The following is a 23,665-nucleotide window of genomic DNA, read 5'->3' on the forward strand; positions in this document are numbered from 1 at the left end:
GCGCACTCCACAAGATCAATGGCAGCCTCACAGGCAGAAAGAGCTGGAGCAACGCCGGAGCAGATTTGTAAAGCGGCGACATGGTCCAGCTTTGCCACCTTCGTAAGACACTATAGGGTGGATCTTTGGTCAGCTAAGGATCAGACCTTTGGACGCAAGGTCTTGCAAGCTGTGGTCCCGCCCTAGGGTAAGTGCTCGGTTATCCTCTCAGTTGGCTGTCAAGAAAGACGATTAGGGGAAAAACGAAGTTGCTTACTAGTAACGTTCTTTCCCGGAGTCTTTCAGGACAGCCGGGTACCCACCCGAATGTGTATTAAAGATTTCCTTACAGGAAATGTGATATAGTTAACTATATGTATCATTCTTGTGTCTCCCCAGCAACTGGAGGCGCTCTTGAAAGAACCGAGGACCAGCAGGGGAGGAGGAAATTTTATAGGAGGTTGGCGCAGTGTTTCCTACAGAGGGGAGGAGCTAAGGTCTCTCAGGTGGCTGTCCTAAAAGACTCCGGGAAAGAACGTTACCAGTAAGTAACTTCGTTTTCCCCCTAATCGTCTTTCAGGACAGCCACCTGAGAGGATATCTGATATTTGCCTCTGCTATATGATGGATAGATACTTTCAAGTGAACCTTTTCACTTTATCCTGAAAATAAAAACTTCCTTGGCGGTTGTCTAAGGTGTATTAAAGGAGTTGTAAAGGAAAACATATTTTTTGGCTAAAATTAATGTCTGCAAGGTAGACAGACAGAATAGTGTAATGATTATGTTAAACTAGTAAATACCTATTAAATTCCTTCATCTATATCACCTCCGGCGTTCTAGTTTCTGTTCTCTCATTCACTTCCTGGTTTGCAGCACTCGTTCATGTAAGAACTACATTTCCCAGTATGCATTGCGGCACGCCCAGTAATTCACACCTCCTTGAAGTCTCTAACACGTAGAGAGCATCCTGCCGCACAGATGTAGTTCCCAGGAGGGGGCGAGCACGTCACTGACCACCGCAGTAAAGCCTCCCATCACGGTGGTCAGTAAAATCAGACAAGCAGGAAGTGAACAGAACAGAGAAGAAATAGAGCAACTTCTGAGCAAAAACGAACAATGAGGAAGTGAAAAGAGGATTGTCTGCAGGTAAAGGATGCTTATTATGAAAAAAAAGTTTTCCTTTTACAACCCCTTAAATGCGCTTTAAGCATGTTGGCGCTAATGGGCGCGTCAATTCATGTTCGTTTGAGCTTGGCCTGCCCTACAGTGTCCATAAGCAAGCCACTAATTGCTACTGATAACATAAATTTCCAGCTTTACTTAAGATTGCTGTGATGTATCTAAAGCCAAAATTTTTCCAGAAGTTGGAAATTCTTCTTTACTTGTTTAACCTCTTTTTTTGTAAAAATTCCACTGAAACATGGATTCTTTGCCCCTGCTGTGCAGCAGATGTTGGCATTGGACTAGGATCATGGCAGATCCAAGTGTTCTGTCGACTTTTATGAACACCTTGGGGGTTATTTACGAAGGGCAAATCCACTTTGCACTTTTAGTGCAAAGTGGAAGTGCAGTCGCTGTAGATCTGAGGGGGGCATGCAAGGAAAATCTGCATTTTAGCTTGCACATGATTGGGAGATAAAATCAGCAGAGCTTCCCCCTCGTTTCAGATCTCGCCCCGCCCCTCGGATCTACAGCAACTGCACTTCGGTGGAAAGTGGGTTTGCCTTTTCGTAAATAACCCCCCTTTGTCTTCTCCGATATCCTTCTAGTTTACACAGGTTGGAGTTCAGACATGTTGCCCTTTTGTACATCTGTTTCTTCAGCACATAAGAAATGACAAAAAGCTGGCAAGATTAACCAGTTTTCTGTATTGGCTAAAAATTGTCTTAAAGCAAAAAATGCAGCCTCCACATCTAAGTACTGGTAAGCTGCAATATAGAACCCAATTGAGTATTGAGCAGCAATATACCTCAAGTAATTTGTGTGATCTTTGGCTTTTAGTTAGAGTGTTTTTTTTTTTTGTTTTTTTTTTGTTTGTTTTTTTTTTGGGGCAAGAAAGGGATCCTAAAAAAAACTTCACAGCTATATTGCAAAGTTTATTTTCTACTCGTAAACCAGATTTGTCTTGTAGTTGTTATAGTGTTGATGAGAGCCTGTCTGCGGTGATGGATAGCTGGTATGTACCAGGCCTTTGTTCCAGCTCAGACGGTTATTTTTACCCAGACATGCCTCTTCAATGTGTATTGGCTTGAAAGATTTTTTCTTTTCCACTGTAATCACTATTTAGCTCATGCATTTAATTATTGACCTTGCCACTGAAAATTGTTCTCCAAACTTTTATGAGAAAAATGTTTTACGAAGTTGCACAAGTCATGCTACTAAAATAATTATCTAATGGCAGTTGTGTTCATAATAAATAATGGCAGTTGTGTTCCACTATTGAACAGTCTGGTTTCTTGGGGGGGGGGGGGGGGGGTCAGCTCTACCCCTCATGCTTTTGATATCTTTTAAAGCGGGGGTTCACCCTATCGACCAAAAAAAAAAATATTTTTTTTCTTTTACCTTAAAATCAGGCATTGTAGCGCGAGCTACAGTATGCCTGTCCCGAATTTTTTACCCCCGTACTCACCTTGTAGTCGTCCATCGAAGATACCGGGGAATGGGCGTGCCTATGGAGACGGAGGATGATTGACGGCCGGCTCTGGCGCGTCACGCTTCTCCGGAAATAGCCGAAATAGGCTTGGTCTTCACGACGCGTGCGCATAGCCTGTGCGCAGGCGCCGTGAAGAGCCGAGACCTACTTCGGCTGTCTTCGGGGAGAGTGACGTGCCAGAGCCGGCCGTCAATCATCCTCCCTCTCCATAGGCACGCCCATTCCCCGCGGGAGCCGAAACCTACGATGTCGGATTACAAGGTGAGTCCGGGGTTAAAAAAATCGGGACAGGCATACTGTAGCTCGCGCTACAATGCCTGTCTCGATGGTAAAATGTGTCGGGGGGGGGGGGGGGGGGGTGAACTACCGCTTTAAAGAGTTCTTATGGATCCAGTTGCAAGTTAACTTTTTATTCAAAGGATTTTGAAGGTACTGACATTACCAATTTTCAAAACGGTAATATAGGAACATGCCACACAATTGGGCATGATGCATTACAAAAGGGGGGAAAAAAAATGTCCAAACATAGAATATACAAGCGATATATTTTAATGTGCATGTGAGAGGCCACAACATTGGGGAAATAAACAAAAACCAGTACCAAAGTTCAGGGAACATAGTAAAGGGGAAAAGGTACGTGGAGGAACATGGTATGGTGACTTTGAGAATGTTCTGAAAATGTCAATGGAAACTCTTGAAGATGAGTTCAAAGGGGATAAAAAATCGCTGAGATATTAGGGTATGAAAACCTGTTGCGTCACTATAGGTGGTCCATGTAGTACACTTTTTTTTGTTTTTATTTTATTTTTTCTTCAGGGTTGGAGCTTTTTTCAGCTGCTATTGTGTCCATTGCCATGATTAGAGGTCGGCGGATATTCAGCTATTTTGGAGAAATCGGCATCGGCCGATTTTATTATCCAAATGTGGGCGATATTTAACACATCTGTGTCAGCAGAGTGTGGAGAAGGGAGGAGGAACACACTGTCTGCAGAGCAGCGCCACGTATGTGAAACATTTAACTAGAGAGAGAGAGAGAAGGGAGCTGTCATTAGCGAGGTCTGATGTCGGGGTGGGCGGGACCCAGCTATCCAACACTAGCCAATGGGATGAGGTCTGGGCGGACCACTACATGTATGTGGCCCCGCCCCTTTCTTTAACGGCCTGATCATTGGCTCACCTCCGACATCACGCTGAATCTGAGCCTCTTTCTCCCAGTGCTAACTATTGCCATCCAGTGACAATTGGTGCCTTCCAGTGCCACCTGTTGGTGCCTACCAATCAGTGCCATCTCTCTCTCTCCTGCCAATGCCAACCAATCGGTGCCATCTCTCTCCTGCCAATGCCAACCAGTGCTATCTGCCAGTGCCAGCTATTGCCACCTGCCAGTGCCAACTATTGCCATTGTCACCTGTTGGTGACATCTGCCAATGCTAACCAGTGCCACCTGCCAATCGGTGCCGTCTTCCAGTGCCAATTCCATCCAGTGCAACCTGCCAATGCCAATTAGTGCCACTTGCCAGTGGCACCTGTCGGTGCCACCTGCCAAAAGAAAAAAAATTCAGCCGCAAAAATCTGCATCATATATCGGCCGCCCTGATTTCTAAATATTGGCCAGAGAAAGCCATATCGGTCTGCCTCTAGCCATGATGTCATTGAGTATCTAGTAGGGTTGTCCCGATACCGATACTAGTATCGGGACCGATTCCGAGTATTTGTGGGAGTACTCGTACTCCCGCAATTACCCCCGATACCAAAATAGAATACTTCGCCCCCCCCCCCACCGCCGAACGAATCACGCCGCATCCCTGCTTGGTTAATACGGGCGGGGAACATTACAGCATTCATTTGAATAGCTGTAGTCTTTCCCGCCGCGTATAGACACTCCCCCTTGCTCGGGTGAACTGTCCAATCCCGAGCAAGGGGGAGTGTCTATACGCAGCGCGGCGCGAGAGACTACAGCTATTCAAAGCTGTAATGTTCCCCGCGCGTATTAACCAAGCGGGGATGCGGCAGCAGGTACGGTAAGGGGGACATGGCTGCTTTTATGGGGGGGACATGGCTGCATATATGGGGGGGACATGGCTGCATATATGGGGGGGGACATGGCTGCATTTGGGGACACATTTTAAAAAAAGTATCGGTATTTAGTATCGGCAAATACTTGGGAAAAAAAGTATCGGTACTCGTACTCGGTCCTTTAACAAGTCACCACCAAATATGTAGATGAATCTACCATGCACCGCCAACATGTGGTGGGAAAATTAGGGATGATCCGAAACGCATCGACCAAAAAATGCATTTTCGGCAATTTGCCGAAAATAATTCTTGCCGATAATGGCGCCGAAAATCGCGCAGTAGCGGTGGGAGAACCAGCGGGTGACGTCACTCGTTATGTGGGTGGTGGGCACGTTCCTCGTGGTTAAGATGCTGCACTCGTATGCACGTTCTCTGCTGAGACTCTGGCACATTCCCCTGTGGACGCTCCTCGTGATTGTCGCTGCTGGGACCTGAGAGATGGCTTCATAGAGGGCTGCATGTAGCATACTCAAGTACAAGAGTGGGCACTGTCACTTCTGGATGGCTACCATTACTATTATTTGCCGGTGAGCATTGACCATTTTTTTTGCCTTGCTTAAACTGACAAACAATCCAACTAGCGGGCTGCATTGGGCAGATAAAGTTGTTAATACTTAAGTTATAAAAATAATTCTGCGTAAAACATTTAAGTGTCATTTTATGATATAATTTTATGAGGGTGGGATTTGGGGCGGGGCATTATAGGGTTGGGTGGGGCAACTGGTGGCGAGTAACCCTTGAGGCCTGGCTAGTAGCTCAGGACTTGAAATTTTGAGCCCTGGTCTACTGTATGACTGTTTGTAACCCTCACATACTTATCGCACATGCAGCCGCTAACACCTTAGGGAAAAAACTGTATTACTAGTTCTGATTTAAGTTGGAAATTCATAAAATAAGTCTTTAGACTTTGACATTTTTATAGTGTGTGTGTGTGTGTGTGTGTTTTATATTATGGTACAATGTGCACTGACTGCAGTACTTATTTACGTTACTGGATTGTACTATTCTTTTATTCATAAAATTTATGATTCAAGTTGAAAAATAAATAATATAACACAATTTTATATATCAAAGCCAAACTGCTGAAAGAAACTGGTGCTATATCTTCTCCTATTTATATATAATTATATATAATAAAAATATATATATATATATATATTTGTTTTTTTGTTTTTTCTTGTTATAAATTTGTAATTTCTGACTTTTTAGGATTCATCACAGACCCTGGAGTGTGCTGTTAATCAGGCTTTGGAAACCATAAACCCTGAAGAGAGAGAGGAAATGAAAGTATCTGGTAAATACTAACAATTGGTCTATTTTGTCATTTATTGTGTGTGTGTGTGTGTGTGTGTGTGTGTATATGTATAAATGTGTGTGTGTGTGTGTATATATATATATATATATATATATATATATATATATATATATATATATATATATATATATATATATATATATATATATATATAGTGTTGGCCTAATACCTAGCTGTATTGACCTAAATGGAATGAACTATAGCTAGAACTGTTGCTTTCACTAGAAAGTACTGGCCTTCTTATAGCCATTATATTTTCAGGAATAGTAATAACATTGGCATCAAGTCTCATTTCACCAGCCAGTGAGAATAAATGTATACTGCACGGCAATCCCAATCCACTGTTAAATGCGTACCATAAATTTGCCATAAATATTGTCACATTTAGCATAGAGTACAATATAGTTGGTGCCATAACTGTAGTATTTATACCTTGCTGAAAAATGTATATACGCATACTGAAATGTACCATTTGTTTGGCGTCACGCATGTCTAGAATACTTGGGTTCACTAAAAGGCTATGAATGGTAGTCCTTCTTTTTTTTTTTTTTTTTTTTTTTCCTGTAGCAAAACTAGTGCATGGTAGATATATAGATAAAATACAATGAACCTTTGGAAACTTGCAAAATGGTGTTTGTAAGCTGCTGTATTTCCAATGGAATATAGTAAAGCAGTTTAAATCTAGTTGGGTGGGTCCAATTTTTAAAATTTTACATTTTTCTAAAGTCGTCCTGTAGGGGCTCTTCCTACAGGAAACACAATGTCCACCATTATAAAAAAGATTGCACATACCATGCCTCCTGTGTTTCCTCAACAGGATCAACTGTGTGTGTTTTTGTGTTTTTTTTTGTTTTTTGTTTTTTTTGTGTCCCTTCCTTCCAGTCCCTGCCCTAAATTGCATGGGACTCCCTGGCCGCTCCTCTCCAGTTGCCTCTGAGGGGGTTCAGGTGACTTGGGCCAGGGTTCACAACAAGCCTGAGGTTTTGCCCCATGGGGGTAAGCAACCACCTCCCCCAGCCGACAAGGGTATCTTTGGATTACTTCCTGCAAGCCTCCAACCCCCCCCCCCCCCCCCAAGGCTGTGAAAGAAGTAGCAGGCAATCCGAACCAGTGGGGCGGCTACTGGCTGCTACCTGAGCTTGTCTCCCTCGCAGAGTTCAGAAGGGTGTAGCAAGATGGTGGCGAGTGAATCCCGAACGCAGAGCGCATCGCTTCTGGTGATGCACATCCGGTCACACGGGGCAGCAGGCGCCTTTTCTCTTTTTGTGGATAGTACATGGAGGGGGACAGGAAAACAAGGACCCTTGGCAGCAAAAGCGACAATTGGGACACACTTAATGGAGTCACGTACAGGTAAATGTCCACCAATGTCTTGGCAAATTGGTGGCAAAAGAATCACAGGGGATACATTTAACCCCTTGCGCACAGCAATAAAAAAACTTGCCTGACAAAGAAAAATCATCAGCAACCTCATCCTCTGACATATATGTTCGGAAGAAGAGGAAGACCATCAAAGGTTACTCTTCCCAACAGAGTAACTACTGAGGGCAATCGCGGATACACTAGGAATAAAAGAACAAAAGCCAGAGCTGTAACTACACAACAAGATGTACAAAGGCCTACAGCTCAAAAAGCCTTCCCTGTACACCAAACCTTTTAAATATTAAGGAATAGGAAGAACCCAAGAAAAGACTTTACACCTTCAGCAATAAAATGCAGGTACCCATTTGCTGATAAAACGCAATCCTGGGCTAAGGCCCCTTTCACATTGGGGCGGGAGGTGCGCTGACGGCATAGCGGCGCTATTTTTAGCGCCGCTAGCAGTGCGGTTTTAACCCCCGCTAGCGGGCGAAAAAGGGTTAATACCTCTGCAGAGGCGCATTGCCGGCTGTATTACGGCGGTGTCCCATTGTTTTCAATGGGAAGGAGCAGTAAACACACACCGCTCCTTCACCGCTCCAAAGATGCGGCTAGAAGGACTTTTGGAGCGGTCCTGCTAGCGCACGCTTCAGTGTGAAAGCCTGAAGGCTTTCACACTGAAGACTGCAGAGCAGGAGTTTTTTTTCAGGTGATATTTAGGTGCTATTTTTAGCGCTAAACCGCCTGAAAAATGCATTGGTGTGAAAGGGGCCTTAGTCGCATCACTGTCAAGGATAGCAAACAAATCGCACTTCTCGTTTAAAGACTCCGGCATGCTAAGAGATCCCATGGCTAAAAAGGCAAAATCTCTACTAAAAAGGGCATAGGAAGCAAGGAGCAGAAAACCTCAATCGTGTTGTTGCATCCACATGCACAGCGAGAACCCTGCTGCTTTGACTAAACCAAAAACAAATTTTATGTGGTATCCCCTTCACAAACGACCTTTTTGGACCAGGCCTGGAACAGGTACTAGACAGGTCAGCAGACAGAAAAAAGGGGTTCCCGCAGCTGAAGAAAAAGTAAAGCAAAACGCATTTTCGTCAACTGAAAAAAGCTGCAAGCAAAGCAAAAACGGGTAAGACGGTCCCTTCAAGGAAGAAAGAATAGGAAAAACTTCTTCATCCTTTAGCATCCCAGGGGCAACGCCAAAATAGAATGATGCCCAGCAGGTGGGGGGCAGACTCTCGGCAATCATAGACAAGTGGCGAGCAGTTACCTTGAACAAGTTTGTTCTCCACACGGTAGAACGAGGGTATTGCATAGAATTTTTCCAACATCCCACCAATCAAGCACTTGGCACTCCCCAGAGACAGAAAGCGGAGGTATTTCTGTCATCACTAGAAAACTTACTAACGCAGAATGTCATTACAGTGGTTCTGCAAGACAAAATAGGTGAGGGTTTTTACTCACACATTTGCTAGGAACAAACCCTCTGGGAAGTACAGGCTAATTTTGAACTTTAAGCCCCTCAGCAAGAAAATTAAATGCAAAAATTTTTGGATGGAATCATTCTACTCAGTAAGGAACTTATAATAATGGATAATAAACAAAAGTTTTTAACCTAATTCCCAGCCAAAGAATCAACTACCGAAGGTATGTGCAAGAGAAACAAAGATTCTTCTACCACAGGACACGGTAGCACGACTGAAAGAAGAGATCGAGACCTTTGTGTCCCCAATGCAGTTACCATCAGGAAGAGCATGAGGGTGCTGGGCCTCCATGCCTGGCCATCATGTGGGCACAACTGCACACAAGACCACTACAGAACTTTGTTCTGGCTCAGTGGGATGGGAACCCACGTTCCCTTGAGTCTTGGGTCATGATCCCACAAGAGATCAAATCGTTGCTGCAATGGTGGCTCAAACCATACATATACAGCCAGGGATGCTTATGGACACAAACGAATGTGTTCCACATAACTAAAGATGCCAGCACCACAGGCTGGGCAGAACACTTGGCCCAAGGCTCTTGGGACCAGTACTGGTCTCTTGCCTCCTCGAACATAAGAGAAATCCTTCAAAACACAGATCAAGGACAAGACGCATCCAGTTACAGACAACGCTACAACCGTAGCAAACAGATGGGGGGGGGAAATGGATCCCTGCTCAACTAACTCAGACCGTCCTGAAGTGGGTGGAAGCAAACTTGAAGTTAAAGCGGAGTTCCGGCCACAATTTCACTTTTTAAATATAAATACCCCTGTAATACACAAGCTTAATGTATTCTAGTAAAGTTAGTCTGTAAACGAAGGTTCGTTTGTTAGGTTGTTACAGCATTTAGACACTTTATAAAATAGAAATTGACTGGGGCCATCTTAAGTGTGGGCATCATGAAGCCAGACTGTATGACTTCCTGGATTTCAGCCTTGCAGATCTCGCACATGCTCAGTGCTGCACAAGCAGTGTAATAGGTTTCAGATCAGGTTTCAGCACCTGTACTGTCCAGGTCACATGATTCTTCGAGACTGGGGAGTGCACAGACTCCTGAAAAGTTACACCCACTACATTCCCAGGAGTCTGTGCGGTGTAGGTTAGCACCTAGGTGCAGGAAGAGGGAAGATTAACTATTCTGCCTAGCAACAACACTTTAAAGGCATCTAAAAAAAAAAAAAAAAAAAATTCTTAAAGGACTAATGACATTTTTTTTTAAAACTACTGATGTAATGTTATATTTATGGGTGGAACTCCACTTTAATATCCGCCATACACCTGAGAGGGTCAGAACATACTAGCGGATTACCTAAGCAGAAACCAGGTACTTCACACAGAATGGGCAACCTTCGCCTGGATAGCTCAGATCTGGGGGACACCTTCGGTAGACCTATTTGCATCAAGACGCAACAACGTCCCAAGATTCTTCTCCCTCTCCCCAGGGGATGGGTGCATGGCAGTGAACTCCCTGGTACAAGACTGATCATTCCCACTGGGGTATGCATCTCCCCAACATTCCTAATCCCCAGGGTCATCAGAAAAATCAAGAAGGTGGCCAGTTATCTTTGGCCCCCTGCTGGCTGTAAAGAGCATGGTTCAGCCATTTAATGAATATGAGCAGCCAGCCACACCTCCAATATTACCATACAAACCAGAGCTACTAACGAAGGGACCAATCCGGCACCCGAACCTCAAAATCCTAAAGCTTTCAGCCTGGCTCCTGAAAGGATAATGTAATGAAATGAAGGCCTGTCATAAAAAGTGGTGAATACCATCTTGGCCAGTAGAAAGTCTCTCGCAAGCAATATATGAAAAGGTTTGTAGCTTGGTGCTCGGGGGGGAAAAAGGAGGGTAGGGGAAAGGATTATTCCGACTATCTTGGATTTTCTCCAAGAGGGCGCAGATGACAATATATCGCACAACACCTTTTCAAAGGTACAGATGACAGCTCTATCCTCCCTCGATGTAAGGCTAGCGGGAAGACCTCATAAAATTATTCCTCCTTTTCGGTCAGAAAATCAAGTCCCATGAGGGAAATTTCTTAACCCTTGCAGGCTTTATCGACAGTATTGAAGGGGTTCCTCTCCTCCCTTCCTTTCGAGCCTATAGACCAATGCTCAGATAAAACATTAACACTAAAATCGGTGGTATTGGTATCGGCAAGAGTCGGCAACGTTCAGGCACGGTCAATCCTGGAACCATACTGTACGATTCTGTTAGAAAGATTAGTCCTCTCGTCTGACCCAACCTTTCTACCAAAGGTCCCCTCCACATTCCACAGGTCTCTGAACATTATCGGAACCTGGCAAAAGACCATCTTTTTCTATACTCAAGGAAAAATGGAACCCAGCAAGCTTCAAATGGCTCTATAGCAAGATGGCTCAAAATGGGCATCGCACTGGCATACCAGTCCCAGAACCTACATCTGCCAGAGGGGATCACAGCCCACTCTACAAGAGCATGTGCTGCCTCCTTGGCAGAAAAAGCTGGGGCTACACCATAGCAGATCTGCAGGGCAGCGACATGGTCAAGCTTTAAGACCTTTGTGAGACACTATTGCATCAACTGCTTGCCCGACCAAGATTAAACTTTCGGTAGGAAAGTGCTCCAGGCGGTGGCCCCCTCCCCCAATGTAAGTATTCCTTGCTACATCCACTCATATGCTGCCCTGAAAGACGACTTGAGAAAACAGTTGGGTACCTGGTAACTCCTTTTCTAGAGTCTTTCAGGGCAGCACTCGCCCCCCCCCCCTTTTTAAAAGGGGGGGGGATTATTGGAATTCAGTGAAAATGCATGATAATCACCTGTTCTGTCTGTACTTTTATATTACTGAGTGCAGGTATGTACTATTATTTTATTTATATATAAATGGTGGACATGGGCTCCTTCTACAGGAAACACAATCTCCCAGATGCTGCCCTGGAAGACTTCCTAGAAACGTTTGCATAATATGGAACCACTCTGGTGCCTGATCATCGGTGGGGACTGTAACTGTAGTGCCCATCAGAATTGAGAGCCAACAGCCATGCAGAGTCCAACTGGCGGCTGTCTCTGGGAAGATTTGCACTAATGTTGTCTGCGGTGGGCCTCATGTATAGTAGGCAAAAAGTCAAACGGACATGTCGGTGTCTGAGCTGGACCTTGTAATGTATTTTAATTTGTCGTGCATGTGCTGAAAGTGTTGTGTGTGTGTGTGTGTGTGTGTGTTTTTTTTTTTTTTTTTTTTTTTTTAAGGAAATATGAGCCTTGCATTCTTAATGATGCAGAATACTCCTGTATAAATCATGTTTGACCTGTTTGTGTTTTGTTTTTTTACCTCTACAGCAAAATTGTTTGTGTTGGATTCTGGTCTCTCGTCAATCAGGCATGCTGTAGATATGGGTAAGTTGATATAAAGAAAATGGGGTTGATTCATTTTGAGCAGTTATCTACTTTTGTCTAAACCCTTATTTTTTATAGTTGATCATATAAAAGCCAATAGGCTCTAATTGTGCACAGCATTTTCTGGTGGTGGTGTGCTCAGAGCTGCAAGCCTGGCCTCATTTGAACTCGGTCTCTTTTTACACTAAAGCCTGTGGCGGTCAAGAGGGATGAAAATGTTGATGTAAACCACATTGAAAATAAACGGCTATTTGGCGGGTCATGTGGCTGGCTCCAGCACTAAGGACTCAGAACACCATAGCTTAGCAAACATATGTTGGTATTGTTGTACAGAAGTTCAGATTCCTTGAGAGTCTGCCAAAAAAGGCTTGGAGGCCATTGTATCCATTGTGTTTGTAAGTTAAAACGGTGTGCTGGGTCTGATGTACTAGGAACAGAAGTTTTTCAATTGTTTCTCGTGAAATCCAATAACATAAGAGATCAATAGCGTTTTGGCTAGCCATATTATGCAATCTGTTTACTAAGGTGTGTATATAATATGTAGATCAAGGCCGCTATAGGATGTATAAAAACTGCATTTCTGTTTTACAATGGTTACCAAAAGTATCTTGAATATATGACCTTACTTTTGTAAAATGTATGGTCGTTCCAACAGTATTTCTCTGTACAGCCACTGATGGCGTCACAATACTTATTTTAACCACTTAAGCCCAGGACCATTAGGCAGCTTAAAGACCAGGCCAATTTTTGCGATTCGGCACTGCGTCGCTTTAACTGACAATTGCGTGGTCGTGCGACGTGGCTCCCAAACAAAATTGGCAGCCTTTTTTTTATTTATTTTTTTCACAAATAGACCTTTCTTTTGGTGCTATTTGAGGTGTGTTTATTTTTGGTTATAGCGCAAAAAAAAAAAAAAAAGAGCGACAATTTTGAGAAAAATGCAATTTTTTTTACTATAATATCCCCAAAAAATATATAAACTTTTTTTTTTTTTCCTCAGTTTAGGCCGATATGTTTTCTACATATTTTTGGTTAAAAAAAACGCAATAAGCGTTTAATGATTGGTTTGCGCAAGCTGTATAGCGTCTACCAAATAGGGGATAGTTTTATTGCATTTTATTTATTTTTTCTGATCAGCGTGGGTTTTTTTTTTTTTTTTTTTTTATAGTGACTGCGACATGGCGGACACTTTTGGCGCTATTTTGGGACCATTGTCATTTTTTTACAGCGAACAGTGCTATAAAAAATGGCAGTCAAGGCGTTAACCCAGAGGGGGCGCTATAGGGGTTAAGTGTGCCCTAATGTGTGATTCTTACTGTGGGGCGTGGCTGGGCGTGTCACGTCACTGGTTGTCATTCCCTATGACGGGGAACAGAAGATCCGTGACAGGCTCACTAGCAAGCACAGGGAGAGGTTTGTTTACACTTACACCGGCGGCGATCGGGTCCGCTGTTCCCACGGGACAGTCACTGAGAAGGGCCAGCGGCGCACTCGCGACCCACAGCTGGAAACTTAAAGGGGACGTACATGTACGCCCTTGTGCCCAGTCGTGCGGCGGTCCTCAAGCGGTTAACAACTTTTTAAAGTGATTTGTAAAGGGGTGTGGTTTTTTTTTTTCATACGTGGTATACTACTTGCCTGCTCTGTGCAATGTTTTTTTTGCAGTCCAGCCCAGATACTCCTCTTTGGGGGGTCCTCTGCCAGCCCTCCTGGCTCCTTCTCCCTTTCGAGTACCCCCATAGCAAGCCGTTTGCTGTGGGGGCAGTCGCACAGGTTCGGTCCTAAACAGGGCCCTGTCTCTCCTCACAGGCTGTAATTGACAGCGGGCGCCAATGGCACCCACTGATGCCTCAATGTCCAAAGAGGAGAGGACCACTGTTGTCTGGCACAGTGCTAGATTAAGATTGGGCTCAGGTAAGTATTTGAGGGGTAGCTGAACAGAAAAGGTGTGTGTTTGTTTTGTTTGTTTTTTTCCTGTTTGGTGAATAAAGAAAAAAAAATAAAAAATGACAAACCTGTCTATACTTGCCTGCTCTGTGCAATGGAATTGCACAGAGCTACTGCGAACCTCCTATATTATTTGCTCCTGGCCCCTCCCCCTGTGGTGCACTGTGCACAGTACTGGATTGAATGAAGGCTCAGAAAAGTAAAAGGGGGTGTGGGGGGATGTTGACACCTAATTTCCATCATAAAGTATGCAGTGAGGAAAAAATAACGGATGGCCCCAAAGATGCTATAATAGAGCAAGCAGGACAGTCGATTGGCATATGGATAGTGAATTCTGGAATATGAAGCATATGATTATGCGCTTTGTTGGTTTATGGTGTCTTTTTGATAATTGAAGACATGGGGTGTCCAGGCATAAAAAAAAAAAGAGAGAGAGAAAAGGGGAGCAGTTGCTGAAAAATGTGACATCTAAAACTTGAGTAAACTGATCCATTCTTAAACCACTTATAGACTCCCTGCATACAGTATGTAACGTAGTCCTCTCCCATGGAGGCCTCCACTGGACCTAGTGGATGGAAAGGAGGTGGAGTTAGTTTGCTTCTATCACCACTGAGCACCTTCAAGTCTACTCCTCTATCCTTCTTTTGAAACCTTGTATTTGTCAGTTTTTTTCCCCCCCATTTCTCTAAGGATTGCAGTGATCCATCAGCCCTCCTGGACCAATGTCACGCTTCCTTGATGACTTCTCTCCCTGGCTATTCTACTTTCTCGCCTCTTCACTACCCACTATTTTCCTTGGTGATTTTTTAACACCCCACCCCCCCAAATGTTAATAGCCCAGCTGCATCCCAACTTGACCTCATCCTTTGACCTCACACAATGGGCACTCACTCTGATGGTAATACCGTCGACCTTGTTTTCTCCCATCTTTGCACCCCCTACCACCTCACCAGCACCCCCTTTCCTCTCTTGCACAATGTTCTTGTCTCCAACCACCTATCCCATTCGGCAGAAAATAATTACCTGCAGAAACCTTTGCCACTTTAATCCTTCTCTTTTCTACTCTGCAACTAACCACATTCATGACAATCTCACTCCTGACCTGGCCACCTCTATCTACAACGGCTCACTTTCATCCTCGCTCAACTCGCTTGCTCCTCTCACTACACAAAATGTCAGGCCCCACTATTACAACCCTGGCAGTTTAACACCACCAGAAACCTTGAGACATAGCCGCCCACTGGAGCGAGTGTGGCGTAAATGGTAAAGAGAAATTTTCGTGCCAAAAATTAATGAATGTGGAACATAGAATAATAAATTTAAATAGAGCTGCTCCCTTAAAAAAGAAGGAAGTGATACTTCATTGATTTTAGTGAATGGTGAATGGTAGGGGGCCCTAGTGTAATAGGAATATATTAAACCTATTGGTAAGTGTCAGAAGTGTATAAATTACTATACATAAATATATACTGACCATTTGTTGATAAGCAATTACAAAACTCATGTGATAAAATAAAAATGCATGCGCCAATGACAATATCCACAAAATTTGATTTAAGTGAACAATAGAGAAGAAGAGAGATTCTTGTGAGAGACTCTAATAGAGAGTGATGTGCTCCCAAAACCATAAATCAAAAATAAATTAATCCAATAATATAGTGATAATAGTAATGTCTATGCAGTCCTAGGATAACGGTAAACCACTAGTTGATATAGTAATGAATCCTCTGAATAATCCAAGAAAAAAACATGCAATCTTCTCATGGACAAAGTGCTTCAAATCGTTTCTTCCACCAATTAAGCAATTGACACCCAAAAGTGCTGATAATAAATGCGCTTGCCAAAGCGATTAGCCACCTTTAATTAAAGAGAGTCAAATTTGCTTGTGCAGATTAATGCCTGCAAACATAGGATGCGTTCTCCAGTACTTGATACAGGCAGATCCTCTCCAAGCAGTCTCACAGATGGAATATAAAATAGAAAAACGGCTCCATAGTGCAACCGGTTTTTATTTTAAAAGTATAAAACAAAACATGGGCCAAGTGGCCACTTACATTAAAAAGTGCCCATCCCGGCACTGGGTCTGCAGGCTTTGAAAAAAAGAGAGGCCCAAGCCTCAATTCCCGTGTGGCGTGTGTCTCCTCTTGCCTCGCCAGCTCGCAGAGTCGGGTGATGGGAGATCTGTTACAGAAACGTGACCAGGCTACGCCGCCTGAGTGTGGCGTAAAACCAACTCCCAGCATGCATTCACCCAATATAAATCTGCCGCCTTAAAATACAATTCCTCTCTCCATGCTGCCAGACAAACCTACTTTGTCACCCTCATTAATACTTTGTCCTCATCGTCTCTCTTCTACTTTTAACCCTCTACTTTCTCCACCCAGTAACTTGCTCACGAGATTGGCAATCGCTTCAAAAACAAGATTGATGCAATTCGTGGGGACATCACCACTCCACGCACATCTAACCCACTTAACATACCCTGTACATAACCTCTCAATACTCTCCTCTTGACCTTGCTATTCCCGAAGAGATCTCTAAAGTTTTCTCAGAAGGCTGCCTTACCACCTGTCCCCTGGATCCTGTTCCTTCACATCTACTGCGGTCACCCTTTTCTGTCTTATGTTCCCTCACCCACATCTTCAATCTCTCAAGACCCATCTCCTTGTTTGCGTCAACTTTTAGAACACTTAGTCTACAACCGTCTTGGCTCCTACCTCACTGACAACCTTCTTAACCCCTTACAGTCTGACTTTTGCTTGCTACTTTTTTTCCCCCAATCTTGACTAATTTTGTAACTATGTATATAGAGTACTGCTGGGGTACAGAACATAAGATAGAAGTCTGAAGATGGGGATTGAATGTAGTGGTATGGCCATTGTCGGGACCCTACCAGGGCTGTAGTGTCACAGTTCTGGCATGTCACATCTGATCACTTAGAAGGTTTGTGCAAGGCTTCAGACATTACTTTCTTGAGCCATAGTATATGGGCAGGTATGCATGTCCCACAAGTTTCCCTGTTTCCTTTTTGTTTGGCTCTGGCAGTATGACCTTGACTTGTCCTTATCTGAATGTATACAGAAGTTCTGAATACCTGTGCATTAAAGCTGATCAGCATAACTCAGAAATGGTGCACAAGACCATGGGTCTTATTTCAGCTAGGTGGACTTATTAGAATCTTTGAGAAATTCTGATATCCATAGAATTATCATGTTGGCATCACCTTTGTGTTTGTAGTTCATGTGTCCTAAAGAATCGCAAACTTTTTTTTTTTTCCCCAAATTGTGAAATGCAAATATGCCTGGTACATTTTCTATTTACAATGGCAAGAAAAAGTGTGTAAACCCATTGGTATTAAGGGATGAGGAAAGGTATATGATGGGTCAAGCTTCAGCCTCAGCATTTTGAGGATACGTCATCTCCCTAAGAGTAGAGCTAGTTCCGGGTGGTATTGGTGCTGCTTGTACAGAGATCCAAGTCTTTGTAAATGAGCCATCTAGTCTTTTTTTTTTTGTAGGACATGGTTTCTCTGCTGATGGGCACCAGTTCTTCCATCTGATCGATTCTGTGGAAACTTTCAGAGATCTTGGGTACCTTTTTGGCAGAGTACTACAGTCTTGGGATGAGCGGTTTAGTTGCGCTTGTATGTGGTGGGAGACTTTTCGGTATGGTGAACTAATGAGACATTTAAACCTTTCTGGCTATATCAGTTAGGTATTGGGGTCTGCGTCGCTCCAGGCAGCGTCAGATTAGTGCCAGTAGTGCTAACATCCATGCACACAGCATACACCTCCCTTAGTGGTATAGTATCTGGACAGATCAATAGCTGATCACATCTATACTAGTGTCCCCAGCAGTTTAGGGTTCCCAAAAATGCAGTGTTAGCGGGATCAGCCCAGATACCCGCTAGCACCTGCGTTTTGCCTCTCCGGCCCACCCCACCCAAGTGCAGTATCGATCACTGTCACTTACTAAACACAACTGCAGCGTTCGCAGAGTCAGGCCTTATCGCGAACATTTTTTTTTTTTTTTTTTTTTTTGCCAGCGTTTTGACTCGGTTGCTGACAGCCTAGATGCTTTTTTATTTTTTTTCCCCCTGTGAATCTCACTAGTTGTACGAGTAAAATTAGAGCCCAAAATGGCAAATCGAAGGTACACTAGTGAAGAGGCTTACACGTTTCTGAGCATGACAGATGGTGAAGAGGAAGTCACTCATCTGTCAGATTGTCTCAGAACACTGATCCTGTAGACAGCGGCTCCATGATGGATAGCACTGACTACAAAGTTGAGGTCCCTGCCAAGGTCAGGCGTATTCGACCCCATTCTTCTGCTGTTGTTGAGGTGCAAGAACCGCAGGGCTCTCGTATGGAGAAGAGAAGTACTAGTGCCGCTCATTCTTCTAATGAACTGGCAAGCACCAGCGGCCTAGTACACCCTGGTTGTACATCCAGCACTGCAGTAGCACTTGGTGATGTGGCGAGTCCCATAAGTGCAGTTCAGGCTGGCAAGCACAAGTAGTGTCCCGCTGCCACCAAGAAGACACAGGCCCGTCGTGCCCATAGTGTCCTTCCTGCAGAACTCGCCAATCCTAATTGGGAGCCCACCACTTCTGCAGCACCCGTACTTAATGGTTGATCGCGGGCCGAATTCTGCCCGCCACTAACATCCATTACATGGGAAGCGTGGCAGTCAGGTCTCTCATTTTACATCGCTTCACTCTCCCCCTCCCCACACACCTTATTCACACAAGCCTGGAAGTGCTGCAGGTCCGGGCAAAGGGCAGGACCTTTCAAGTTACAAAGCAAGTGATTGGTTGCTAGACAGTGGGGCGGTCCCAGCAACCAATCACCCGCCTTTAAGCCATGCGTGCTTCCCGCCTTGTGTGATTAAGGTAGGGCAGTCAGTGTGGGAGGGGGAATGCTGTGTTGATGAAAGGGACAGTCTGTCTGTCTCTGTAATATAAAGGAAGGACTGTGATAAAGTGGGGTTTGATTGGGGGTGGAGGATCTGTGATGAAGGATGGAGTGGGGATTTGCTTCACAGACCTTTTTTATTTAAACATTTTATTTATTTTATTCCTGAAACGTCCCTCTTAAAGTGAAGGTGCGTTTTATACGCCAACAAATACGGTAAATCCAAATAACGCACAGCTCACCTCTTTACTTGCACACAGCCACAAAGGCAAGAGAATTCTTGTTGGGCCGTGTATTAGTTGCTCGAATGAACACCCTTAGACCAAATTTTTTATGGTTCAAAGAATGTCAGGCAAAATGGTCGGCCGGCCCTCACGCATCTTCACTTCATCAAATCTGGCCCTCTTTGAAAAAAGTTTGGACACCCCTGACTTAAGGACTTTAGTTAACATCTTAATCACATTTGTGAATTATGCAATGTCCCTCTGTGTCCCCCTTTCTTTATGCTATGCTCTGATGTAACATCTCTTTCTTGATTTAAGTTGATGATTTTATTTTCTGCAATAAAATCTTTGTAAAAGAGGGAAATGTTTTCCTGTTCACAGTAGTGAATGTGTAAGGGTTCTGTGTCATTTTTGCCTACTGATAATCTGCTTTCCTATCTTTGTTCTAGCATGTTCCACCTTGGCTGTTAACCAGTTGGATTCAGTAATCATTGCACCACCCCCTCTGGACGATGGCGTCATTCTTACCTTGGAGCATTTACAGCCCTACTGGAGAGAGCTGGAAAGTCTTGTCCAAGACAATAAAGTTGTTGCTATAGGAACATCGGATCTGGATAAACCACTCTTGGAACAGCTTTACCTCTGGGCACAGGTGAGGCTCAGCACCCGCTTGTAGTCTTAAGAGTGCAAAAAACGTCCCATTCTTTATATTTCATGAAGATTGTAATAGAATTGGAATCCTACCCAGTTACATTTTTCATTTGGTTCTAGTGTGGAGTATGCTAAATATACAGTGTATTTGCAAATTAATGTAAAAAATGCTGGTTTACTTAATCCTCTATCCAGTAACTGTCGCATATGTAATGGTTGTGCACATTGAGCTAATGAAGAGCTGTATGCAACATCCATTTTGTTTGTGTCCCCAACTCAACTGAGTCATGTGAAGTGCATAACCAGTGACCCTTTGCACCCCCCCCCCCCCCTCTGCTCTCTGTCAGCTATACAATAAACACATATTAACTGATGCAGGACTTTTTCAATCCGTTTATTGGACACGCACAGGCCCTTTCCATTAACCAACATTCCCATCTGGAAACCCTAATTAAACCATCACCCTTGCAAGCTTGAGCACCCTGGGTTTTCCAGACCCCCCCGTCCATTGCAATACACATGCCTGAAAGATTGGTTAGCAGCCAAAACTCTTAACACTTCTGCATATTTTCATAACTTATGTCCACATTCTGGCTGTGTGATTTCATATTTGCCTCCCTCAGTTAATTTATAGCATTTTGAGCCAAAACACTGCTACCTAGGAGTACTGGGAGCAGAAGCATCCCCCCCCCCCCCAATTCCTCTCCTAGGTAAACTAGGCATGCAAAACCTTTCTAGGTTATATTCATTTAGAAGCTAAAGTCAGACTTTAAAATCTGCATGTTGTGCTGTACCCGGTAGAAATATGAGTATCTATAGAAAACTGTATTTAGGACATAGTCCTAAACCTAATGATATCCAAGAAACCACTCCTCAGACCATTAATTGGATGAATTAGATGCCTCTGTCAGCAGCCCTTTGATACCAGAGAAAAGGGGAATGCCAGGACAGTTTAACAGCTCTCGTTGGCATCAAACCAAGGAACACCTAACAGAACTTGCGAGCCACTGCTCAGTTTTTTTCTTATTCGCTGGACTCTGCTGAAAGCAGGATTTGCAAGTTTTCTTCCCTTTTTTTTTTTTTTTTATTTTAACTCTTTATTTCTCTGTTGCATTGTTTTTTTGTTTTTTTTTTTCTTTGTAACACCCTTTTTCTGTAAATATTTTATTTGTACCATTTAGACCTTTTCATGTATTAAAGAGGCAGTAAACCCTGATGGGTTTTACTTCCTTTTTTTTTTTTTTTTTTCCCCCTTCAAATTAAAAGTGTAATGAGCTAGTTTGCATTGCATTCTAGCGCATTATGTTGCACTTGCCTGCAAACGAAGCCCGCGATATCCCCGCTGGTAGCCGCATCCATCTTCAGCCCTCTTCATTCCGGAGCCGTGGACTCCAGCTCTGTGACTGGCCAGAGTCATGTGACATCACTCCTGCTGGTCACGACACAGGCCCTTTAGAAACTGCACGATTGTGCCCTTTCGCGTGATGACGTTGGTGCAAGCGTATATGGTAGATATTTCCAGTACTTGCAGGTAAGCCTTTATTATAGGCTTATCTGTAGGTAAAAGTGGTGTAACTAGGTTTACAACCACTTTTAAAACTGTTTTGAAAAGTATTGAAGTATAGTCTGAGCTTTTTTGGCTGGGCTTCTCCTAAGGGTCACAAAAGGAAAATTCCTTTTGCACTCCTGTGACCTGTTTTTCAGCACAGAGCGGTCTCAATTCTACTCTCTACTGACGTCGCTGGAATTGGTCCAGGCACCGTGTCGTCATGACAATGAAGTCTAGATCTGCCAGGTGCCTGCTCTGATTGCCGTCTCCGCCTCTCAGCGACCTGCTGGGACAGCGGCTCCCCGCCCCTCCATAGCTCGGAGCTTCAATGAGCGTGGAGAAGCGGAGCTGCTGACAGGCAGCAGCTCTCTGCTCGAGGAGCCGAGAGAACCGAACCATTGGCGGTGTTTGATGGTTCGGTTCTCAGTATAGAGACGCTGGGGGACAGATGCAGCATCCATCTAGGGCAAGTATGATTATGGGGAAAAAACTATTCCCATACTTCTCTTTAAATCTGTCTCTTAATCTTTTAATGCAAACTAAAAGGATCCCTGTGTCTTTGAAGAGCGCTACTGCGTATGATAAATCTCTGAACATGCCTGTGTGTATGTGAAGTTCCGAGACTGTTGTCGGTGGTGGCAGTTGAAGGATTGCTTGACAAACTTAACCCAGTGACAATCACACTCAGGCTGTGAGCCCCTAGATTGTGGGCCTGCGAGCTGGAAATTTTTTGCAGGGTGGGGCTGAGAGTAACATTGGTTACGCAAGTGACAGCACAGTGTGAGATTGGCCAGTCCTTTGTCACAAGTTGGTGAAAAGGGCAGAGGGTCTAAATCTGTCTTTGTCACTATGTTGTATATATATTTTCTGTGCATCATTCTGCTATCCTTCTGATGGTGAAAATGCTTGGGAGGAGGATAGTATTGGTAGTGTATGGCTTGTACAAGTGGTCAACACAAATTAGTGTGTGTGTATGTGTGTGTGTATATGTGTGTGTGTGTGTGTGTGTGTATATATATATATATATATATATATATATATATATATATATATATATATATATATATATATATATATATATATATATATATAATTAGTATTACAAGGGGTTTTTGGTATGAATCTGTAATTTTATTTTAATGTATTTGTGTATTTTTTTTTTTTTTTAACAGATAAAGCCAAGCAGTAACCAAGTAAATCTTGCATCATGCTGTATAATGCCTCCTGATTTAACTGCTTTTGCAAAGGAATTTGATATTCAGTTACTAACTCACAGTGATTCTAAAGGTAACTAAGAAATGTTTGATTCTGGCTTGCACAGTGTTACACCTCGCAGTAGGACATAATCTTAGTCGGCTTTGCTTTGCACTTAAACGTGCCAAGACTAGTGTGATGGCTCTTGGGGCTTAACCACTTCCTAACTGCCTGTCATACATATACTGTGGCAAGGCGGCTCTATTGCGCAAAATCACGTACCTGTATGTGATTTTTGTCAATGGCCACAGGGGGAGCCAATCCGCCGCCCACCAATGATCACTCCCCACAGAGACAGAATGGCTGTCTGACGATGTAAACAAGCAGACCGCCGTGCTGTCAAGCATGGACACTGATCTAGTGTTCCTGCTAATCGGGAACACTGACCAGTGTCCATGCAGTGAGCCCATCCCCTCCAGTTAGAAACCTACTGAGGGAACACAGTTAACACTTTGCCACTGATGGTAACCCCTTCCCTGCCAGAGTAATTATATTGTCGGTGCATATTTTTAGCACTGATCACTGTAATGTCACTGGTTCCCAAAAAAGTGTTGGCTAGGTGTCTGATCTGTCCACCGCAATGTCAGTCTCGCTGATCAATGCCATGTACAAGTGTAAAAAAAACTAAAATATGTAGCAGAATACATATTGGCCTAAATTAATGAAATTTTATTTTAGATGGTTTTAAAAATAAAAACCGCAGATGTGATTAAATACCACCAAAAGAAAACTATTTGTGGGGGGGGAAAAGGGACAATTTTAGTTGGGTACAGCATTGCATGACCGTGCAATTGTCAAAGCAACAATGTACAGTATCACTTAAAGGCCCCTCTCTGGTGGGGGGGAGGGGGGGGGATTTCCCATGTGGTGGGC

The 23,665-nt window shown here is 43.7% G+C and overlaps 1 protein-coding gene across 1 annotated transcript in view; it reads left to right on the forward strand.

The window, feature by feature from the left end:
* The window catches only part of GCLM (glutamate-cysteine ligase modifier subunit), a 45,916-nt gene that overhangs the window by 21,263 nt on the left and 988 nt on the right, over positions 1-23,665 (forward strand). The window contains exons 3-6 of the mRNA XM_040360001.1: positions 5,919-6,003; positions 12,198-12,254; positions 19,788-19,990; positions 22,711-22,825. Of these exons, the coding sequence (XP_040215935.1) occupies positions 5,919-6,003; positions 12,198-12,254; positions 19,788-19,990; positions 22,711-22,825 (460 nt within the window). The remainder of the gene's footprint in view (positions 1-5,918; positions 6,004-12,197; positions 12,255-19,787; positions 19,991-22,710; positions 22,826-23,665) is intronic.

The sequence above is a fragment of the Rana temporaria genome, chromosome 7, assembly GCF_905171775.1.
Source record: "Rana temporaria chromosome 7, aRanTem1.1, whole genome shotgun sequence".
In the NCBI taxonomy this organism is placed as follows: Eukaryota; Metazoa; Chordata; class Amphibia; order Anura; family Ranidae; genus Rana; species Rana temporaria.